This window comes from Ictidomys tridecemlineatus, chromosome 1, assembly GCF_052094955.1.
Source record: "Ictidomys tridecemlineatus isolate mIctTri1 chromosome 1, mIctTri1.hap1, whole genome shotgun sequence".
NCBI classification, from domain to species: Eukaryota; Metazoa; Chordata; class Mammalia; order Rodentia; family Sciuridae; genus Ictidomys; species Ictidomys tridecemlineatus.
This window is the reverse complement of record NC_135477.1, coordinates 158,497,956-158,519,170: the sequence shown is the minus strand read 5'-3', so window position 1 is coordinate 158,519,170 and position 21,215 is coordinate 158,497,956. Positions and strand designations below refer to the sequence as shown.

General features: G+C 36.5%; 1 protein-coding gene across 6 annotated transcripts in view; it reads right to left on the bottom strand.

The window, feature by feature from the left end:
• The window catches only part of Cdkl3 (cyclin dependent kinase like 3), a 49,788-nt gene extending 28,587 nt beyond the window's left edge, over positions 1 to 21,201 (bottom strand). For 3 of the 6 annotated variants that reach the window (XM_078050575.1, XM_078050567.1, XM_040271806.2), the window contains exons 1-4: positions 20,980 to 21,197; positions 20,362 to 20,575; positions 18,988 to 19,182; positions 12,508 to 12,686 (exon numbers count right to left, since the gene is read on the bottom strand). In XM_078050575.1, coding sequence (XP_077906701.1) covers positions 12,508 to 12,686; positions 18,988 to 19,182; positions 20,362 to 20,553 — 566 coding nt within the window. In that variant the 5' untranslated portion in view covers positions 20,554 to 20,575; positions 20,980 to 21,197. Of the gene's footprint in view, positions 1 to 12,507; positions 12,687 to 18,987; positions 19,183 to 20,361; positions 20,576 to 20,928 lie in introns of all 6 variants that reach the window. The other 3 variants (XM_040271807.2, XM_040271809.2, XM_078050572.1) reach the window with 3 other exon arrangements.
• Positions 21,202 to 21,215: the final 14 nt, after the last annotated feature.

Below are 21,215 nucleotides of genomic sequence, written 5' to 3'. Positions count from 1 at the left end.
GTAAGGAAGTAAGTGTATTCCCTCCTTCCTCAATCTCAGCTCTAAGTCTAGAGCTGGCTGGCTACCTCTTCACTAGTTCCCGTTTGAAGTTCTTTCTTCCCTGGAGAAACAGAACTTCAGCATTGCTCATACTTTTCCCAGCTATCTGTTGCTGAGGCTAAGTCCTGGGTGAATAAGGTTGAGAGATGAGGGTCAAGGGCTGGGATTGTAGTTCAGTAGTAGAGCACTCACCTAGTATGTGTGAAGCATTGGGTTTGATTCTCAGTAACACATAAAAATAAATAAATAAAATAAAGATACAAAAAAAAAAAAAAGACGAAGGTCACATCTCCCACCAAGCCCCAACTCATGGAACAATGGCTGTACATTGGGTGTAGTACACCAAGAATACTAGGGCCACTCAACCTGGCTGGTGGGGTAGTGATTTCATGTTGGGAGAAGCAAGCTAAGGGGACCTCAGGCTGCTGCTCCTCCCAGTCACTGAGCACTCAGCTCCTAGAGGAAAGAGTATTGCTTAGAGATAAAATTTGCTTTAATCCAAAATAACTCCAGAACCCTACACTTCAGAGATTTTGCCTGGGAAAAGAAGAGGGCCATAAAAACAAAGGCTTCTGATCTCTTCCAAAGGAGTTGACTTTATTTGCAACTAAGTGTAGAAAAGTTCAGGCCTAAAGGTGCTCTCTAGAACAGTGGAGGATGCAGGAAAGACAACTGAGTAGAGATTCCTGCATTAAATGACAATTCAATCTAGACTATATCTCAGCTAGTTTGTGGGAAAGAACCATCAAATGAGCCAGTTGAGAGAAGCCTTCTCAAAATCAGAACAAACACTAAATATTGACCATCACAGAAATTATTCCTTCTAAGGAGCCACAGTGTGAATGGAATAGTTCATTGTGCAATTTAAGCCCCATGCCAATTCTGAAAGCAATAGAGCAATCAGTTTATCTCGTGGAGTTCAATGGCTAGGAACAGTAAGGGGAAGACAAAAAGATAACATTACTAATTCCATTACCATCCCAGAGTGACCATGACTTATCCAAAGCTGTGACTCCCTGAGGAGCAACTATACAGATTTAATACTTTTGTGGGAGGAAACAGATTTCACTAAAATTCATCTAGTCACTATAACACAAAAAAAATAACAATAGCAAGACCCAGAGTGGAAAGTCCTGTACCCAGAGTTTTTAGAATATGTTATCTAAAATCCTGAGGTTCCAGCAAAAAAATTCAAGGTATGAAAGAAATCTATGAGAAATTATTCATATGCAAGAAAAAAAAGCAGGCTGTCCACACTGACTATAAGAGTAAACATATGTTGGATTGAACAGAAAAAGATTTCAAAATAAATATTAAAAGTGCATTCACACAACTAAGGGAAAGCATGATTAAAGAAGCATGGGAAGATACAATGACAATCTCATATCAAATAGAGAATATTAATCAAGAAACGAATTATATATGGAAAAAGAGGGTAAGCTGGGAGAAATCATGGTATTGAAAAGTAAAATAACTGAAATTAAAAGTTCACCGGAGGGGCTCAACAGTAGGCTTGAACAGGCAGAAGAAATAATTCATGGACTTAAAGACAGATCAATGGAGATTTTGAAAGCTGAAGAACAGAGAATAAAAAAAATGAGAGTGGGGAGAAGAGACTCAAATGTGCAACACTACTAAACACACATACATATGTATCTGGGAATACCAAAATGAAAAGAGAAAGAAAAAGAAGAAAAATATTTAATGAAATAATGATGACAATTCCTAAATTTATTGCAAAATAATAATCAACAAATCCAGAAAGCCAAACAAACTCCAACTAGGATAAATACAAAGAGATCTACCACAAAGGAATATACCATAGTAAAAATGCCAAAAGTCAAAAATAAGAAGAAAAGCAAGAGAAAATGAATCATCAGGGGCTGGGGATGTGGCTCAAGCGGTAGCACGCTGGCCTGGCATGCGTGCGGCCCAGGTTCGATCCTCAGCACCACATACAAACAAAGATGTTGTGTCCGCCGACAACTAAAACAAAATAAATAATTAAAAAAAAATTCTCTATAGGGGCTGGGGATGTGGCTCAAGCGGTAGCGCACTGGCCTGGCATGCGTGCGACCCGGGTTCGATCCTCAGCACCACATACCAACAAAGATGTTGTGTCCGCCAAGAACTAAAAAATAAATATTAAAAATTCTCTCTCTCTCTCTCTCTCTCTCTCTCTCTCTCTCTCTCTCTCTCTCTCTCCTCTCTCCTCTCTCACTCTATCTTTAAAAAAATAAATAAATAAAAAATTCTCTATAAAAAAAAAAAAAAGAAAAAGAAAATGAATCATCACTTACAAGGAGATCCTCAATCAGACTAAAAGGAGACTTTTCAGTACAAACAATGGAGGCCCAGAAGCAATGACATAATTCAGAGTGCTCCGAAAAAAACCCTGTCAACCAAAAATCCCATATTAAGGAAACCTATTTTTTGAAAATGGAGTAAAATTAAAATTTTTTCCAAGATAAACAAAAAGTTGGAGAACATGTTGCTAGCCAACCTACCAAACAATGAGTAAATTAAATAACTTTGATTAAACAGATTGTTTCCTAGGAAAACACAAACTACTAAAACTGGCTTAAGAAAAAACAGACAATTTTAATAAACCTAAAACAAACAAAAATATTGAGTAAGTAATCAAAAACTATCCATAAACAAAAATCTAGGCCCAGATGGTTTCACTGTGTAATTCTACCAAATATTTAAAGAACTCTTTAAGAACTATCAAACAACCTTTCAAGAGCAGGCATAGTAGCACATACTTGTAATCCCATCTATTCAGGAGGCTGAGGCAAGAGGATTGCAAGTTAGAGGCCAGCCTCAGCCACACAAGACCCTTTCTCAAAATAAAAAATAAAAAAGGGTAAGAATGTAGCTTAGTGGTAGAATGTTTATCTAACATGTATGAGACCCTGGACTCAATCCCCAGTACCACAGAAAAGAAAGGAGGAAGAGAATGAGGGAAGGAAAGAAGAGAAGAAATGAGAAAGAAAAGAGAGGGAATATTTTCCAATTCATTTTTAAAGAACAGAATTACTTTGATACTTAAACCAGACAAAGGTCTCACTAGAAAAGAAAACTACAAATATCCCTCATGAATAAGGACACTAAATTCTCAATAAAATCCAATAACACCTAAGAAGAATTACATATGACCAATTGGCATATATTACAGGAACATGAGGTTGGTTTAATATCCAAACATCAACAAATGCAATACATCAATAGAATAAAAATAACATTCATATGTTGATGATCTTAATAGACAAGAAAAAATTTGATAAAATATAATACCTTTTCATGATAAAAGCACTCAACAAACTAAGAATAAAAGAAAATTATCTCAATTTGATAAAGGGCATCTATGACAATCTACATCTAATATCATAATTAATTATTGAAGACTGGAATCTTTCCCTCTAACATGGTGAATAAGACCAGGATGTTTGCTCCTGCCACTTCTTTTTTTTTTTTAAATATTTATTTATTTTATTTGTTTAGTTCTTGGCAGACACAACATCTTTGTTGGTATGTGGTGCTGAGGACTGAACCCGGGTCACACGCATGCCAGGCGAGCGCGCTACTGCTTGAGCCACATCCCCAGCCCCACTGCCACTTCTATTCAACATTGTTGATTCCTTGTTTTAGTGTGTGTGTGTGTGTGTGTGTGTGTGTGTGTGTGTGTATCACACATATAAAATTATAAGATAGGTACAGGAGCACTCGCCTGTAATCCCAGCTACTTGATACAGGACTGAACCCTGGGGTGCTCTACTACTGAGCTATATCCTAAGCCTTTTTTATTATTTTGAGACAAGGTATTAGTAAGTTGCTGAGGTTGCCTTCAAACTTGTGATCCTCCTGCCCCAACCTGCTGACACTGGAATTACAGGCCCTTACCATTGTACCCAGCTTCTCTCCAACATTGTGCTAGAGATTCTGGTCAGGGTAATTAGAAAATAAATGAATAAATAAGCAGTGACCCAACCAGGAAAGAAGTGAAACTGTTTCTGTTCATAGATGACATGATCTTCTGCATAGAAAACCCTAGGAAATTCACTAAATATCTATGAGAACTAATAAACAAATCTATCCAGGTTGCAGGAGATAAGATCAATATACAAAAATCAGTTGTAATTTTACATATTTGTAATGAAAAAATCTGCAAATGAAGAAATCAACTCCATTTCAATAGCACCAAACAGAATGAAATATTTAGATATTTAGAAATAAATTTAACAGAAGAAGTACAAAATGTATTCTGTAAAAAGTACAAAATGTTGAAAGAAATTAAGGAAGATCTAAATAAGTGGGAAAAAATCCTCTGTTCATAGACTTACAATATTGTTAAAATAGCAGTAATCTCCAAATTGATCCACAGATGTAATTCAATCCCTATCAGAGTCCCAGAGGCCTCTTATGCAAAAACTGAAGTTGATCCCAAAATTCATATGGATTTGCCAGGAAATTAGAATAGCAAAAACAAACTCATTTAAAAAAGGGAACAAAGTAGAAATATTCACACTTTATGATTTCAAACTTTCTATAAAGCAACAATAATTAAGACAACATGGTATAGACATATAGATCAAGGGAATAGAACCCACAGTTCAGAAATAAACCCTTATATCCACAGTTAATTGATTTTCAACAAGGGTGCCAAAACCATTCAAGAGAAAAGAAAGTCTCCTCAACAAATTGTATTGGGCCAAATGAATAGCCACATGCAAATGAATGAAGTCGGACCCTTGCCTTATATCATGTACAAAAGTTCACTCAAGATGAATAAAAGACCTTAATACAAAAGCTAAAGTTATAAGACAGGTACAGGAGCATTCTCCTGTAATCCCAGCTACTTGGGAGGCCAAGGCAGGAGGAAGGCAAGTTCAAGGCCAGCCTGAACAACTTAATGAGACCCTATTGCAAATAAAATATAAGAAGGGCTGGGTATGTACCTCAGTGGTAGAGTGCCCCTGGATTCAATCCCAAATACTGAGGGGAGGGCTGGGGATGTGGCTCAAGCGGTAGCGCGCTCGCCTGGCATGTGTGCGGCCCGGGTTCGATCCTCAGCACCGCATACCAACAAAGATGTTGTGTCCGCCGAGAACTAAGAAATAAATATTAAAAATTCTCTCTCTCTCTCTCTCTCTCTCTCTCTCTCTCTCTCACTCTCTCTTTAAAAAAAAAATACTGAGGGGAAAATCATATCATCAAGAAGAAAGTGTTGAAAATTCACAAATGAAGGAATGAAGGAAATGATCATGTGATAACTATGTTTAATTCACAAAAATATTTGCAAGTCATGTCTGATAAAGAATTGCATAAAGAACAGAATACATAAAGAATTCTTATAACTCAATAATAAAAAGACAATCCAATATACTCAAAAGATTCTGAACAGAAATTTCTCTGATAGCAAAGAGTCCATAAGCCCAGAAAAAAAAAAATGTTCAGTATCATTAGTCAATAGGGAAATGTAAATCAAATATACAGTAAAATATCACTTCATACCCATTAGGATGGCTAGAATTAAAAAAAAATCATATAATAACAAGTGTTGGAAAGGATGTGGGGAAATTATAGCCCTCATACTCTATTGTCAATGATATAAAATAATGAAGACTTTTGGAAAACAATCTGGCAGTTCAAACAATTAAATGTAGTTATCACATGATCCAATCGTTTCATTCCTAGGTGTATACCTAAGAGAAATGAAAACATATGTCCACACAAAAACTAGAGTATAAATGTCTATAGCAGCATTATACATAGGCAAAAGTAGTAAAGGTTCATCAATGGGCAGATGAATAAACCAAATATGTTAAATCCAAACTACAGAATATTATTGGCTATGAGAAGGAATGAAGTACTGGCTGGGGGTAGGGGGCGGTGTTTCAGTGGTGGAGCACTTGTCTAGCATGCATGAGGCTCTGGGTTCAATCCCTAGCATTGGAGGAAAAAAATTGAGTGAAATATCAATATATGCTACAACTTGAATGAATCTTGAAAATATTATGCTAGGTGAAAGAAGCCAGTCACAAAAGACCACATATTATATGATTCTATTCAAATGAAAGTTCAGAATAGGGAAACTGCAAAGATAGAGCGTAGACTAGTGGTTGCCAAGAGTTGGGCAAAAGGAGTCTAAGATACAGGGGTGTAAAGAGAATGAGGTTTTTTGAGGTAATAAAAATGATCTAAAATTGTGTGATGGCTGCACTTACCAATAAATATACTAAAACTACTGAAATTCACACTTTAAATGAGTGAATTATACTGTTTGTGAATTATATCACTATAAAGCTGATTTTCAAAAGATATTTATATATGGCAGACTCCCTAAAGAAAAAAAAAGTAAAAATAAGCCTAGAACATCTTGTCAGCTAGGTAACAAAGAAGCTATCAAAGACTGTATACTGGGTCATGTTAAAAGGACATAGGAGCCACCTTGAAAGGCTTGCATTGGTCAAAGATGAAAAATTTTGAACTTCAATAATAAAAATACTGTGTAGGAGCTCAAATATGTTATCCCAAAATATGGTTCCTTGACATGCTGAGTACTTTGAACTGAAAGAGACCAGAAGAACCTCAGAAGCAAGATCTCTCTGACCTTCTCTTGCCCTCCTTTCTCCCCACTTTCCCAAGGTATGTCATAGAAACTAAAATTCCTCTCCCCCAAAACAAGTCATAAAAGCTAGAAAGGATACTCTCTGACCTACTTTCCCTGATTCTCTGACTTCCTACTTTATCTCATGCCACAGGGATCTTGTCCCTTATGGAGGCTATACAGAGAAGAAAGAAGAATTGGAATGAACAGCCATTTCTGGGTTTCCCCTCTCTGTTTATTACCATTAGATCGTGTTCTTTTAGTACAATCATGTTTTTCCACAACTACCCATATCTTTTATCATACTTAGCATAAAAACACAAAAGTTTTCCTTGGGTCTTCATTTCTGAAGGCTTCTATGCCACATACAATTTTTTAAAAGTAAATCTAGGTAGTACACTTCTATAATCTCAGCTACTCAGGAGGCTGAGGCAGGAGGATCACAAGTTCAGGGCCAGCATGGGCAACTTAGTGAGACCCTATCTCAAATAAATAATAAAAGGTCTGGGGATGTAATTCAGTGGTAGAGTACCCCTGGGTTCAATCCTGTATGCTTGGTGGGGGGTACCTGTGATCTTGTGATGAGTGGGAGAAGGCCTTTTTCTCTTGCCCCAAAAAACTGCAATGCAAAGAAACCCATTAAATAAGTTTAAGTCCATGAGTTCCATGCTGGGTATGGAACCCAGAACTTTGCACACATGCTAAACAAGTAGTGTACCAATGAACTACATCTCTGGCCTGGTCATATTTTTAGAAAATTAATTGTAGACTTTCAAAGTCTATTTTTTGGAGCCAATTCATCCTAAACATTGATAAATCAAGCATTTATTCTACTTTCTATATATGAACTATTATCCCTGAGTAATCAAATGAGGAGAAATGTCCCTTCATAAAAGTATTCTAAGTAATAAATTTTAAAAGGATGATGCAGTTAAAATATCACCATTTTGCAAACCCCTAAGAGTTGTTGAATCTAGCCATTAAGGATTAAAAGCTGCTAGCATCACATTATGTGCCTCCTATTAAAAGAAGAAAATAAAGCCTGTTCTCTTGCCAAAGGCACTGAACTTCAGACTATCCAGCCTCTGGATCTAGCTGCCAATTTCCAGAAAATATAAAGTCAGGGAAGCACATTGAACTTCCCTACAAGAATGTAATCAGCAAAATTTGCACTGTGAGAAATTGACAAAGCAAATGATCTGGCCTTAACAGATAAGCTGTAAGGAAAAGAAAGAGATAAAGGAAATTTCTGTAGTTTTTTTGTTTATTGGTTTCTTATCATTTGTTTTGCAGTGAGTGCTGGGGATCAAACCCAAGGCCTTACTGCATACAAGGCACTCATTCTGCCACTGAGCTACATCCCCAGCCCCAAATTCCTGTAGCTTAAAAGGAATTTTTAAAAACATACCAAATCTTATTTAAATACAAAAAGCAAGCATCATTTTCACAAATATACCACATATGGGTAACATAACATTAGGATAAAAAGCAACTGGGTAAGGGATATATGGAAGCTGTCTGTACTATCCTTTGAAAACTGTCTATAAATCTAAAATTTTCCCAAAAGATGATTTAATAAAAAGGTGAGGATGGCCATATTTTTTTAAAAAAAGAACAATAATAAGTGTTAGCAAAGACACAGAGAAATTGTAACCCTCATATTCAGCTTGTAGGAATGTGAAAATAATGGAAACACTTTGGAAAACAGTATGACAGTTCCTCAAAAGATTAAACAGAGCTACCATATGATCCACAGTTACAATTCCTAGGTATACACCCCAAAAGAAATGAAAACATTTATCTATATAAAAACATGTACACAAATGTTCACAGCAGCATTATTCTTTTTTTAATATTTATTTTTTACTTATAGGTGGACACATATCTTTATTTTCTTTTTTAATGCGGTGCGAGGATTGAACCCAGAGCCTCATACATGCTAGGCAAGTGCGCTACCTCTGAGCCACAACCCCAGCCCCAGCATTATTTTTAACAGCAAAAAAATGGAGATCAAAGCCAAATGTTCATTAATTGATGAATGGGTAGATGACATGTGATATATCCACCAATGGAAAATTATTCAGCTATAAAGAGAAATGGAGTACAACATGGGTGAACCTTGAAAAGTATAAATGAAAGAAGGCAGTCTCAAAGGACCATATATTGTATAGTTTCATTTACATGAAACATCCAGAATAGGCAAATCCACAGAGAATAATAGTACATAAGTAGTTGCTTAGACCTGGAGAGGTTGGAAAGAAATGGAAAGCAACTGTTAATAAATATAAGGCTTAAAGACTGGGGATGTAGCTCAGTGATAGAGCACTTGCCTAGCATACTGAAGGCCCTGGGTTCAATAATTCCTAGTACCACAAAAAACAAACAAAAACAACAACATAAAAAACAGATACAGGATTTCTTTTTTTTTTTTTTTTTTTTTAGAGAGAGTGAGAGAGAGAGGGGGACAGAGAGAGAGAGAGAATTTTAATATTTATTTACTTTTTCTTAGTTCTCGGCGGACACAACATCTTTGTTGGTATGTGGTGCTGAGGATCGAACCCGGGCCGCACGCATGCCAGGCGAGCGCGCTACCGCTTGAGCCACATCCTCAGCCCCAGATACAGGATTTCTTTTGGGTGTGATAAATATGGTCTAAAATTATTGTGGTTATGGTTGCACAACTCTATGAATATAATAAAGATGACTGAATTGAACACTTTAAATGTGTGAAATATATGGTATGCAAATTATATCTTTAAAAAGCTGTCATTAAAAAGGTTACATTCAACTAAATGAATGTATACATGAATGATAAAACTATTAGAAAATGCAAGGAATTGATTACAATAAAAGTCAACACTATGGTTAGTTTTGGGAGAAGGAATGGGTTACAAAGGGTTTCCTAGGGTAGCTAGCAAAATTCAAGTTTTGATTTTATGGTACAACTGTACATTTGTTATATGAGGTTTTCTGTCTGGTTTTGTTTGTTTATTACAATTATAACTTTTTTAAGAAAAGACTCACTGACAAACTTGTTTCAAACACAATGTGAAATAGAATCCAACCTTATCCTGTGCAAAGCACCAAGTTTGGCTATGTGGACTATAACAGATACTCAGAAAACTAGGCATGGAACCAGGTATACCACTCCTCATTATTTATCCTAAAGAATTAAAGTCAGCATACATCCACACCCATGTTTATAGCAGCATAATTCACAATAGCCAAAATATGGAACCAGCCTAGGTGTCCATAATGAATGATTGGATAGAGAAAATGTAGTGTATGTACACAATGTGGTTTTATTCAGCCATAAAGAATGAAATTATATCATTTGTAGGACAGTGAAACTTGAGAACACTGCTAAGCAAAATAAACCAAACTCAGAAAGTGAAGGGGCATATATTTTCTCTCACATATAGAAGCTAGAAAGGAAAAAGGAAAAGAAAGGTATGTGGGGGAACCTCATGAAAATCAAAGGGTGATCAATAAAGTAGAGGAAAGGGATCAGAAAAGGGAAAAAGGGAGAGTAAGGGAAAAACACTGAGGAATGATGTGAAATGATCGTTATATTGTGTGCATGTACAAATATGTAATAACAAATCCCACTATTATGTGCAACTATAATGCACCAATTAAAAATATGGAAAAATACAACAGATTATGCCTGTCCTCAAGGAACACATCTTTTAGAAAGAATTTAAAAAAGAAAGAGAGAGTGAAAGAAGGCTAGAGAAAGAGTAAAACTATGTTAGTGTTAACTGACATAACACTGGCAGATAAAACAGAAGATTTAGGGAAAGGATACAATTTAAGAGCAAGGGATAGTGCTAGAGAATGTATCAGAAAAGGGTTTTGCCAGGCTTGTCTTGCACATTCTATAAGATCAATAATTGCACATGCCTGCAATTCCAGATACTTGGGAGACTGAGGGAGAATGATGACATGTTCGTAGACAGCTTGGGCAGTTTAGTGAAACCCTATCTGGCTGGGATGTAGTTCAGTGGTGGAGTGCCCTTGTGTTCAATCCACAGTACTAAGAAGAAAACAAAAACAAAGCGTGGTGGTGCACACCTGTAGTCCCAGCAATTCGGGAGGCAGGAGGATGGCAAATTCAAAGCTAGCCTCAGCAACCTATGGAAGCCCTAAGCAACTTAGTGAGACCCTATCTCAAAATAAAAAATAAAGTTGGTTGGGGATGTGGTTTAGTGGTTAAGTGTCCCTGGGTTCAATCCCTAGTACATATATTAAAAAAAAAAAAAAAAGACATAGATCTTACAAAGGCTATATTATACCTAGGGACAAAAAGAATTGGGGGAAAAAAGTTCATAATATTCTGTATAAGATTAGCTAACATCTATTGAGCATTTTATATATTTTAATTCTTTTAGTATATCAAATCATTTAATTCTCACAACAAACCTATGAAGGAGGTCCTATTATTATTATCACTTCACAGATGAGGCATAGAGATGGTTTTGTGCAGGGCCTCAGTGACAGGTACAATTGAAAACTTACTCTGGGCCTGGATACCCCTCTAATCCCAGAGACTCAGGAGGCTGAGACAGGAGGATCCCAACTTTGAGGCCAGCCTCAGCAATTTAGCAAAACCCTGTCTCAAAATTTTTAAAAATTTTTAAAAATGAATGGGAATACAGCTCAGGGATAATGTTCACCTAGGTTCAAACACCAGTACCAAAAAAAGAAGAAGAAAGTACTGGGGGAGCATGCATTGTGAATCTAGACCACCTAGGTTAGAATCTGGGCAACTTAACCAGCTATGTGACTTCAAGTATTATTTTACCTCTGTGCCTCAGAGTGCTCTTATTTCAACTGAGAATGGGTTGGGTGTAGTGCCGCATGCCTGTGATCCCATCAATTCAGGAGGCAGGAGGATCACAAGTTCAAAACCAGCTGCAGCAATTTAGTGAAGCCCTCAGCAACTTAGTGAGACCCTGTCTCAAAATAAAAAATAAAAAAGGGATGGGGTGTAGCTCAGTGGTAGAGTGACTGCCTGACATGTGCAAGGCTCTGGGTTCAATCCAAAGCACCAGCTGGGTGTAGTGGCACACATCTGTAATTCCAACTATTCTGGAGGCTGAGGCAAGAGGATTGAAAGTTTGAGGCCAGCCCAAATGATTTAATGAGACCCTGTCTCAAAATAAAAAAGGCTGGGATTATAGCTCAGTGGTAGAGCACTTGCCTAGCATGAGTGGGGCCCTGGATTCCATTCCACTGCCAATATTAGATATTACCATAACAGAATAATAGTTTCCAGGAAAAGTGTATGAGAATTATCCCTGCAATTCTATTAAATAAAGTATTAAATTGTATACCATTGCCCCTTTATGTTCTTCAAGACTGATTATTTGTATTTTAGATAGTTATTTTACATTAGACTGAGACCATGCTCCTTTTTGAGTCATTGAGAACAGTACAATTTAAAAATTACTATTTGCCAGTCTTTGCAAAGAGGGTGCCATTTTTCCAGGAAACAGGAAACTTGGCAGATCCTATTATAACACTGGCAGAGGGAGGTAAATGATTTAAAACCTTTGCAAAATGTAGAGACCAAAGATAAACAGAGGGGGCAGATCTCCAAAGGTATGGCTCAGCTTAAAGCAAGCATGGATATACCCTAAGACGTCTGCCTCTGTCTCCTGGTGCTGTAGCTATTTGACCAGAGGTTAAGCACAACAGCAGCTGCCAGCAGTACAGGTGCTCATAGGATCTTTGTTACCTTTAGAAGTGTCCCTCTTCTTTGCCCCAATCTAGATCCAGAGGGCAGAGAATATCAGTATTAGGGGCAAAAAAGAGATGCCTGGGAAAGGCCAGGCAGATTCCCAAAATATACATACTTTCCATAAGAAGTATCTTTTAATACTAGTTCTGGAGCTCTATACCAGCGTGTGGCCACATAGTCTGTATAAATGTCCCCAGGAGCTGCTAGTGTTCGTGCAAAACCAAAATCACAGAGCTTAGTAATTCCTGACTGTGATACTAAAATATTCTCAGGTTTTATATCTCGGTGAATAATCTAAAAAACAAACAGAAGATGAAATATATTAAAATAAGGTTTTATTTTCTAGAAAATCTCTCAAAAATTACACTGAGAAAATCTAGTTAAGACAATGAATTTATTTCCTTAGCACATGTAAAAATATTTACATATTTTCAATTCTTACCTATCCATCACTTGAAAATTAAATAAAACCTGCCTAGCATGGTATTTTATGCCTGTAATCTTAGCTACTTGGGAGGCTGAAGCAGGAGGATTACAAGTTCAAAGCCAGCCTCTGCAACTTAGTGAGATCCTGTCTCAAAATAAAAAATAAAAAGAGTTAGGAATGTAGCTCAGTGGTAGAGTACACCTAGGTTCAATTCCCAGTACCAAAAATAAAGAAAGAGAGAGAGAAAGAGAGAGAGAAAGAGAGAGAGAGAGAGAGAGAGAGAGAGAGAGAGAGAGAGAGAGAGAGAGAGAGAGAAAGGAAGCAAGCAAGCCAGGATATATATATATATATATAGAGAGAGAGAGAGAGAGAGAAAGAAAGAAAGGAAGGAAGCAAGCCAGGATAGACATAATACTAAAAAGGTAAACCACATTTCTATAAGATCAAAAGCACTTAGGAAATTTTAACTTTCCTTTATCCCCATGGCCCATTCCAGTTACTGTCCTTCTCATTTCTTTCACAGCTAACCCTCTTGAAGATATATTCTTATACTCTCTACCCAACTATTCATTATTCACTCTGAGTTCAACTTGTTTAGATTCCACATATAAGTGAAATCACATTATATTTATCCTGTGCCTTATTTCATTTTGGTTTTAATTCCATTTCTTGGTTATTAGGAATAATGTTGCCAGGCTGGACCTGTAGCTCAGTGGTAGAGTGCTTGCCTTGCACATGCAAGGCTCTGGTTTCAATCCTCAGCACCACATAAAAGTAAATAAATGAATAAAGATATTGTGTCCATCTACAACTAAAAAAAATATTTTAAAGAAGAATAATGCAGGCTGGGGTTGTTGCTCAGAGCAATTGCCTAGCATGTGTGAGGCACTGGGTTCGATTCTCAGCACTGCATATAAATAAATAAAGTCCACTGACAACTAAAAATTTTTTTAAAAAACAATAATGCTGCAATAAACAAGAGAGTATAGATGTATCTTTGACATACTGATTTCATTTCCTTTGGATATATATTAGTGGTGTTGATAGCGCATATGAAAGTTTAATTTTTTTATTTTTTACTTATTTATTTTACTTCTGGGGATTGAATCCAGGGCTTTACACATGCTAGGCATGTATTCTATCCCTGAACTACACCCTCAGCCCATAATTTCTATTTTTGGGAACCACCATACTGTTTTATATAATGTCTAATTTGCATTCCCACCAACATTGTGCAAAGGTTCTCTTCTTTTCTTTTTTCCTCATACTAGGGATTGGACCCAGAGGGTGCTCTACCACTGAGCTACTGTCCCCTCCTTCCTGCCTTTTTAAATTTTGAAATAGTCTAAGTTCCCAAGATTGGTCTTAAAATTATGACACTCATGCCTCAGCTTCTAGAATAGCTGGGATTACAGACATGCTACACTGAGCCTGGTTGTATGTCCTTTTTTTTTTTTCCTTTTACTGGGTATTGAACGCAGGGTGCTTAATCAGTGAGCCATATCCACGGCCCTTTTTTATTTTTTATTTTGAGACAGGGTCTCGCTAAGTTGCTCAGGGCCTCACTATAATTGTTGAGGCTGGCTATGAACTTGCAATCCTCCTGCCTCAGCCTTCTGAGCTGCTGGAATTACAGGACCACTGGGATTAAAGGCAAGTGCTACTGAGCCTGGCTGAGAAATATCTGTTTATATCCTTTGTCCATTTTTAAATCAGTTTATCTGTTGCATTGTTTAAATTCTTTACATATTTTGAATGTTAAGTCAACATCAGAGGTATTATTTTCAAACATTTCTCTCCTTCTGTGGGTTGTCTCTTCACTCTGCAGGTTGTTTCTTTGGTTAAGAAATTAAACTAGGGCTGGGGATGTGGCTCAAGCGGTAGCATGCTCGCCTGGCATGCGTGCGGCCCAGGTTCGATCCTCAGCACCACATACCAACGGAGATGTTGTGTCTGCCGAGAACTAAAAAACGGATATTAAAAAAAATTCTCTCTCTCTCTCTCTCCTCTCTCACTCTCTCTTAAAAAAAAAAAGAAAAAAAAGAAATTAAACTAAAAGAAGGCTTTTAGTTTAATGTAATTCCATTTGTCTATTTTTGCTTTTGCTGCATGTGCTTTTGGAGATATATATCTCAGCCCAGATCAGTGTCATGGAGTCTCCTCCTACTTTTTCTTCTAGTAAAGAAAATTTTAGTTTCAGGTCTTATATTTAAGTCTTTAGTCAACTTTGAGTTGATTTTTATATATGGTTCATCTACTCATAAGCTTTAGTAACTATCCATACATTAATGATTTCTACATTTCTGTTTCTCACCAAGATCTCTCTCTCTTACTTTCCAGGAGTGAAAGTCTACAAGAAATCCCACAAGACTGACCACAGGCCCCTCAAATTTAGCAAATCCAAAGCTAAATGCATCTCCTTCTCCCCTAAACCTACTCATTCTCAATAATACATTATTTCAATGAGTGGAGCTACCACTGACCCCCATGGCTCAGGCCAAAAACCAAGGCCTTTTTCCCATCCCTCACACTATTACAATCTTCCTAGCTCAAAACTCCTCAGCTCTCTCACCAAAACTACTAAACACAACTCCTCAGCTCTCTCACCAAAACTATTAAACACAACTATCAATTTCTCTTCCTGAATCCATTCTGATCCCTTCCACTCTACATCCACAACGAAGTCACAGTACTATTCTAAAATCACATGTGTGATCATATCACTTCTCTGTTTGTCACCCTTTAAGGATTCCCCATCCCATAGGATAAATATCAAAAATTGGCTTGAAAGGGCTTGTAAGATTTGGCCCCTGTCTACCTTCTCAACCTCCCCTCCCTTGTCCATAGAATATTAGTTTCCAAATTTGCCAGAGCCAATATTAATTTCCCAATCTCTATGCATTTGTTGATGTTGTTCCAGTTGCCTGGCCAACCATTTTCTTGGATATAAGCTTAAATGTTTATTCCTTCCATACATTCACATCATCTGTACTTCCCCTTTCACAATATTTATCATGCTGAACTGTCAATTATTTACTTGTCTGAAACTCCCAGTGTACTGTAAATTACATGAGGGCAAGATACATGCTTTGTTCAAGCAATATTCTCAGTGTCCAATGTAATGCCTACAGCAAAGAAGGCATTTAAATTTAATCAGATGAATGATAGAGACATACACTCATCATCTGCAAAGTGTAATAGCATGAGTGAAAATGTCTCAGTATTAGAAACCTGAGATCTTTCAAAGTTCATACAAACTACTGCCATAAATCTTTGGAAGTTTCTCTTGTTTGGCCTCAGTCTGCCTCCATAAATAGCCAAAATAACTAAATAAATAACTTAGGGTAAGCCTTTCTAATTCAGCTTCCTTAAGGTTGTATCTGTCAAACTACATTAATCCTTTTTTATTTCCACAATTGTTATTGAGTTCCTGCTATATGCCAGTCACTATGTCAAGGTCTGAGTATATAATGTGCATGAAAATAGAAATAAATAAGCACATTATGATACTACTTCACATATTCTGCCCACCATATACCCATCAAACACCTCAATGTTATAAACATGGGGCATGAAGAGTCTCTCACTCCATTCCTTAACATTCTCAGTCTTTTTAGCAACCAACACTATTACTACAGGGAGAATATTATTAGAAACCAAACACTCTCTGAATTCTGACTTTTACAATTCTGGAATTTTTTAAGTTTTTTTTTTAGTTGTTGACAGACCTTTATTTTATTCATTTATTATTTGTATGTGATATTGGGATTTGAACCCAGTGCCTCACACAGACAAGCGCTCTGCCACTGAGCCACAACTCCAGCCTACAATTCTGTTTTGAAGCACCTTCCTTGATTTTTCATCATAATAATAGAGACTTCCATAAAAGCAATTTCTCTTCATTTGTTTAGATGATCTTTAATATTTCTTATCAATGTTTAGTTTTCAGTGTACAAGTTTTGAACATCTTTTGTCAAATTTTCCCTATTATTTCGTATTTTATAAATGATATTTGTAAATTTCAATTTCTGATTGTTACTAATATATAGAAATACAACTGATTTTGGTATGTTGATCTTGAATTCCTCAACCTTGATAAATTCACTTAATAGTTGTTAGCTTTGTTGTATATTTTATAGGATTTTGTACATAGATAATTGCACTATGAATAAAGAAAATTAACCCTCCACACACAAAAGATGCCATTTTACACCTACTAGAATAGCAACAATTAAAAAGTCAATAATAAGCCAGGTGCAGTGGCATACACCTATAATCTCAGTGATTCCAAAGGCTGAGGCATGAGGACAGCAAGTTCAAGGCCAACCTCTACCTCTGCAACTTTTTAAAATTTATTTAGTTGCAGATGAATACACAGTATCTTTATTTATTTTTATATGGTGGTGAGGATTGAACCCAGTGCCTCACACATGTGAGGCAAGCACTTTACCACTAAGCTACAGCCTCAGCCCCTACTTCTGCAACTTAATGAAGTCCTAAGCAACTTAGATCCTGGGCCCCCCAACAAAAAATAAAGAAGGCTGGAGATGTAGCTCAGTAGTAAAGTGTCCCTGGGTACAATCCCTAGTACCATAAATAAATAAATAAATAAATACATACATACATACAATAATAGGACTGGGGGTAATGGCCAGTGGTAAAGCACCTGCTTAACATGCACAAGCCCCTGGGTTAGATTTCTAGAGTGCACGCACACACACACAATGACATTAACAAATATTGGGGCGTCAGTGGAAGAAATGGAACCCATTGCTGGTGGGAATTTAAAATGATAGTCACTTTGGAAAACAATTTGGTCGTCTCTTTAAAAACAACACAGGAAAAACCAAAGGCAGAATGTTTTCTCTGATATGTGGATGCTAATTCACAATGTGGAGGGGACACTAGAGAAGAATAGAGTTGCTTTAGTTTAAGTAGAGGGGAGTGAAGGGAGGGGAAGTGTATCGGAAAAGGATTACCCTATGTACATATATGACTACAGGATTGCTGTGATTCTACATCATGTACAAACATAAGAATGAGAAATTATACTCCATTTATGTATGATGTGTCAGTGCATTCTGTTGTCATGTATAACTAATTAGAACAAACTTTAAAAAAGAAAATAGTAAAAGATTGTGATTTAAGAATAATACAAACAATTGTAATTTAAATAAAAAAAAAACATTTAAAAAAATACAGGCTGGATGTGGTAGCACATACCTGTGATCCTAGTAATTCAGAAAGCTGAGGCAGCAGGATTTCAAGTCCAAGGGCAGCCTCAGCTCAAAATAAAATATAAATTAAGAAGACTGGGGTTACAGCTAAGTGGTGAAGTCCCCTTAGGTGCTTAATTCCCAGTACAAACAAATAAAACAACAACAACAACAATCTCACATAAAAATAAATAAAACTAACCATGTGATCCATCTTGGATATACACCCATGAAAATTAAAAATGTACATCCATACAAAGACTACACATGAATTTTCAGAGCAATATTATCTATAAAAGCCCCAAATCGGAAACAATCCATATGTCTATCCACTGGTGTATGGATAAACAAATGTGGTATATTATAAAATGGAATATCATTCAGCAATTAAAAAGAAATAAAGTAGCAATGCATGCAACAAAGATGAATTTCAAAAATTTATGGTAAGTGAAGGAAACCATATGATAAAGGCCACATATTGTATCATTTCATTTATAATAAATATCTTAAAAGGTGTATCTGTAGCTAAAAGGTAGATTCTTGGCTGCCTGGAATGGGGGTAGATATTAGGGTTGAGTGAAATGAGCAAGAGGAATCTTTTTGGAGTGGTGAAAATATTTTATAATAGGACTGTGGTGATATTTGCAGGACTTCATATTAATTAACTTAAAAAAGCCTGTCTGCTTGGTAACTAACCTCTAAGCTAACTGAACAGAGATTTCAGAGGACATACATGACAAAGAATATAGACTTCAAAGATTTAGTTCAGGAATGCAACTAAACAAATAGTCATAGCCACTACAACAAACCCTGAGCGAGATGGGAAACTCTAATTTCCAAAGTAACCACAGTATATTATTTAAAACGTCCTGCTTTCAACATTAAATTTATTAATCATGCAAAGAAGTAAGTATGATCCATCCTATAGTGTGGCTTATTATGAAGCACTTACATTATTATTGTGAAGATATTCAATTGCTCGAAGGATCTGGAAGAGGTATTTTCTAAGTCGTTTACTCTCTAGTCCATGACAATAATATTGTAATTCATCTAATACTGTGTGGTCAATAAATTCAAATACCAAATGAATTTTCTTTTTCTGTCTAAAAACTTCAATCAGATTGACCAGGTTTTCATGACGAAATTGCTATTGACAAAAGAAACAGACTTTTAATAAATTATTTCAAACATGGTAACATGTACATACAATATCTATGTAACTTTTAAATATTCTCAGCTTCTTTTCCTCCATGTATTTCAAAAAAGTTTCTCAAGTGACTTGTTTAAATTCTTATTTTAAGAAAAATTTTAAGGTATTTCATGATAACTATTTATAGAATTTTCATCAAGTTGGCATTTGATTATTTATTTTAAAAATTTAGAAACAATGTACTATAATGAAACAGTATGCTGAGAAATGTCTTCAAATTTTTAAAATTGATTTATGGTTAAATTTAACATATGACACTTAAATTGTTATGTTTTCTGATTGTTTTGTTGTTATAGTTTTGTACTGGGGAACCAGTTCAGGGCCTTGCACAAGCTAAGCACACACTCTACCACTGAGCTATATCTCCGCCCCCAAGGTCCTTATATTTTCAAATAAGGATGGATTTCAACACCATTAAGTAAGTAATCTGAATTTATGCAAATTAATTATTTTCTAATTTGAGTCTTAAACTCTAGAGAGTAAACCCATTAATTTCAGGGGAAATTATAAATTTTTCAGAGTGCAAAATATTAAAACTATCTAGAAAACCTTCAGATATAAGAGATATCAATTTATAACCACAGGGACTTTACAAAAATATGCAATCATGTGTGGTAATTGTCCATTAGCCTTTCTAAGTTTATGCTGTTTCCCAACTTGAAACTCAATAGTTTCATCCCTCTTATATAAATCCTACACATCCTTTAAAACCAAATGTGTGTCATTTCCTCCAAGAAACTTTCCCTGCCCAATAGCATTTTGTAGCAATCACTTGGCATTTATTATGAGCCAATTTTTATTTAGTGTTATTCTTATATACTCTCCTTTCTGATTAAATTATGAGTCATCGAGGAAATAACCACCTTTTACCCCTGTATAGTCTCAGCATCTAGCACAATTTCTTGCACAGACTTTTTTTTAAAATTAAGCATTATTCTTGGATATTTCTAACTATTCACAAATATTTACATAACTGTTACATTATACAGAAACACATACATTTTATAGTACTATAAAATTACAAAGTGTAGGCAATAAGGTTGGTTTTTCTGTTGAATGGTTTAACTCAACTATTTTAAATTTTTTTATATCATAACAATTTTTCTTTTGACTTACACAGCAATTAAGGCAAAAGAAGCAAACCTTTAGAAACTTTATCTCTCTCGTTGCAATTTTGTTGATAGATTTTTCTGGTTTCTCATAGAATATCTTAATGGCCACTATCTGCCCAGTATCCTTATGTTTACATTTCATTACTGTTCCGTAACTTCCCTCTCCCACTTTTCCAAGGGTTTCATACATCTCCATTTTCAAAGCCTGGTTTCTATTTCTTCATAGAAATAAAGAAAGAAAATGTTAAACGTTTACACTTTTATTTATTCAAGCTGGATAATGTATAGACCCAGTAAGCCCCCACTTTCAAATACGGAAACGGAATAGTAATCTTTTCCACAAAGCCCGTGTGCCTCTGGGAATTATGCCTCCTAGGCAATCAACGTGTCTTTGAGAGGCTTCAATCCTCACCAGACTGGAGGGGTCCTCCCATTTTCTCGATCATTCCCATCAACTTTTAGATTCCCTCACTACTTGTCACCACGTGTCAAGCGCGGGGTCCCCACACTTCCTGCTAGGGGCAAATAAAGGATTCCCGCGCACTAGTGCACAACATGCCACGGGTCCTACCAAAGCCTCCTTCCCGCCCACTCCTCAAACCCGCGTCCCGGAATCCCGGACCGGTGTTGCGCCCCTCGCCGGCTGTCGACTTTGTTCCGGCAGCCGCCGCCTCCTCAGCCCATTCTGTAATCCCACTGGCCCGGCTCCGCGCAGCCCAAGCCAGGCGAGGGACACCGCCCCTACTTTACGGGTTAACTTCCACAGCCCTAGGTCGCCGGTTACCATGGCAACGGTGTGGGGCGGGGAGGGCGCTCCAGCCCTAGTACGCAAGACCGGAATAACTGTGGGGTGCCGAC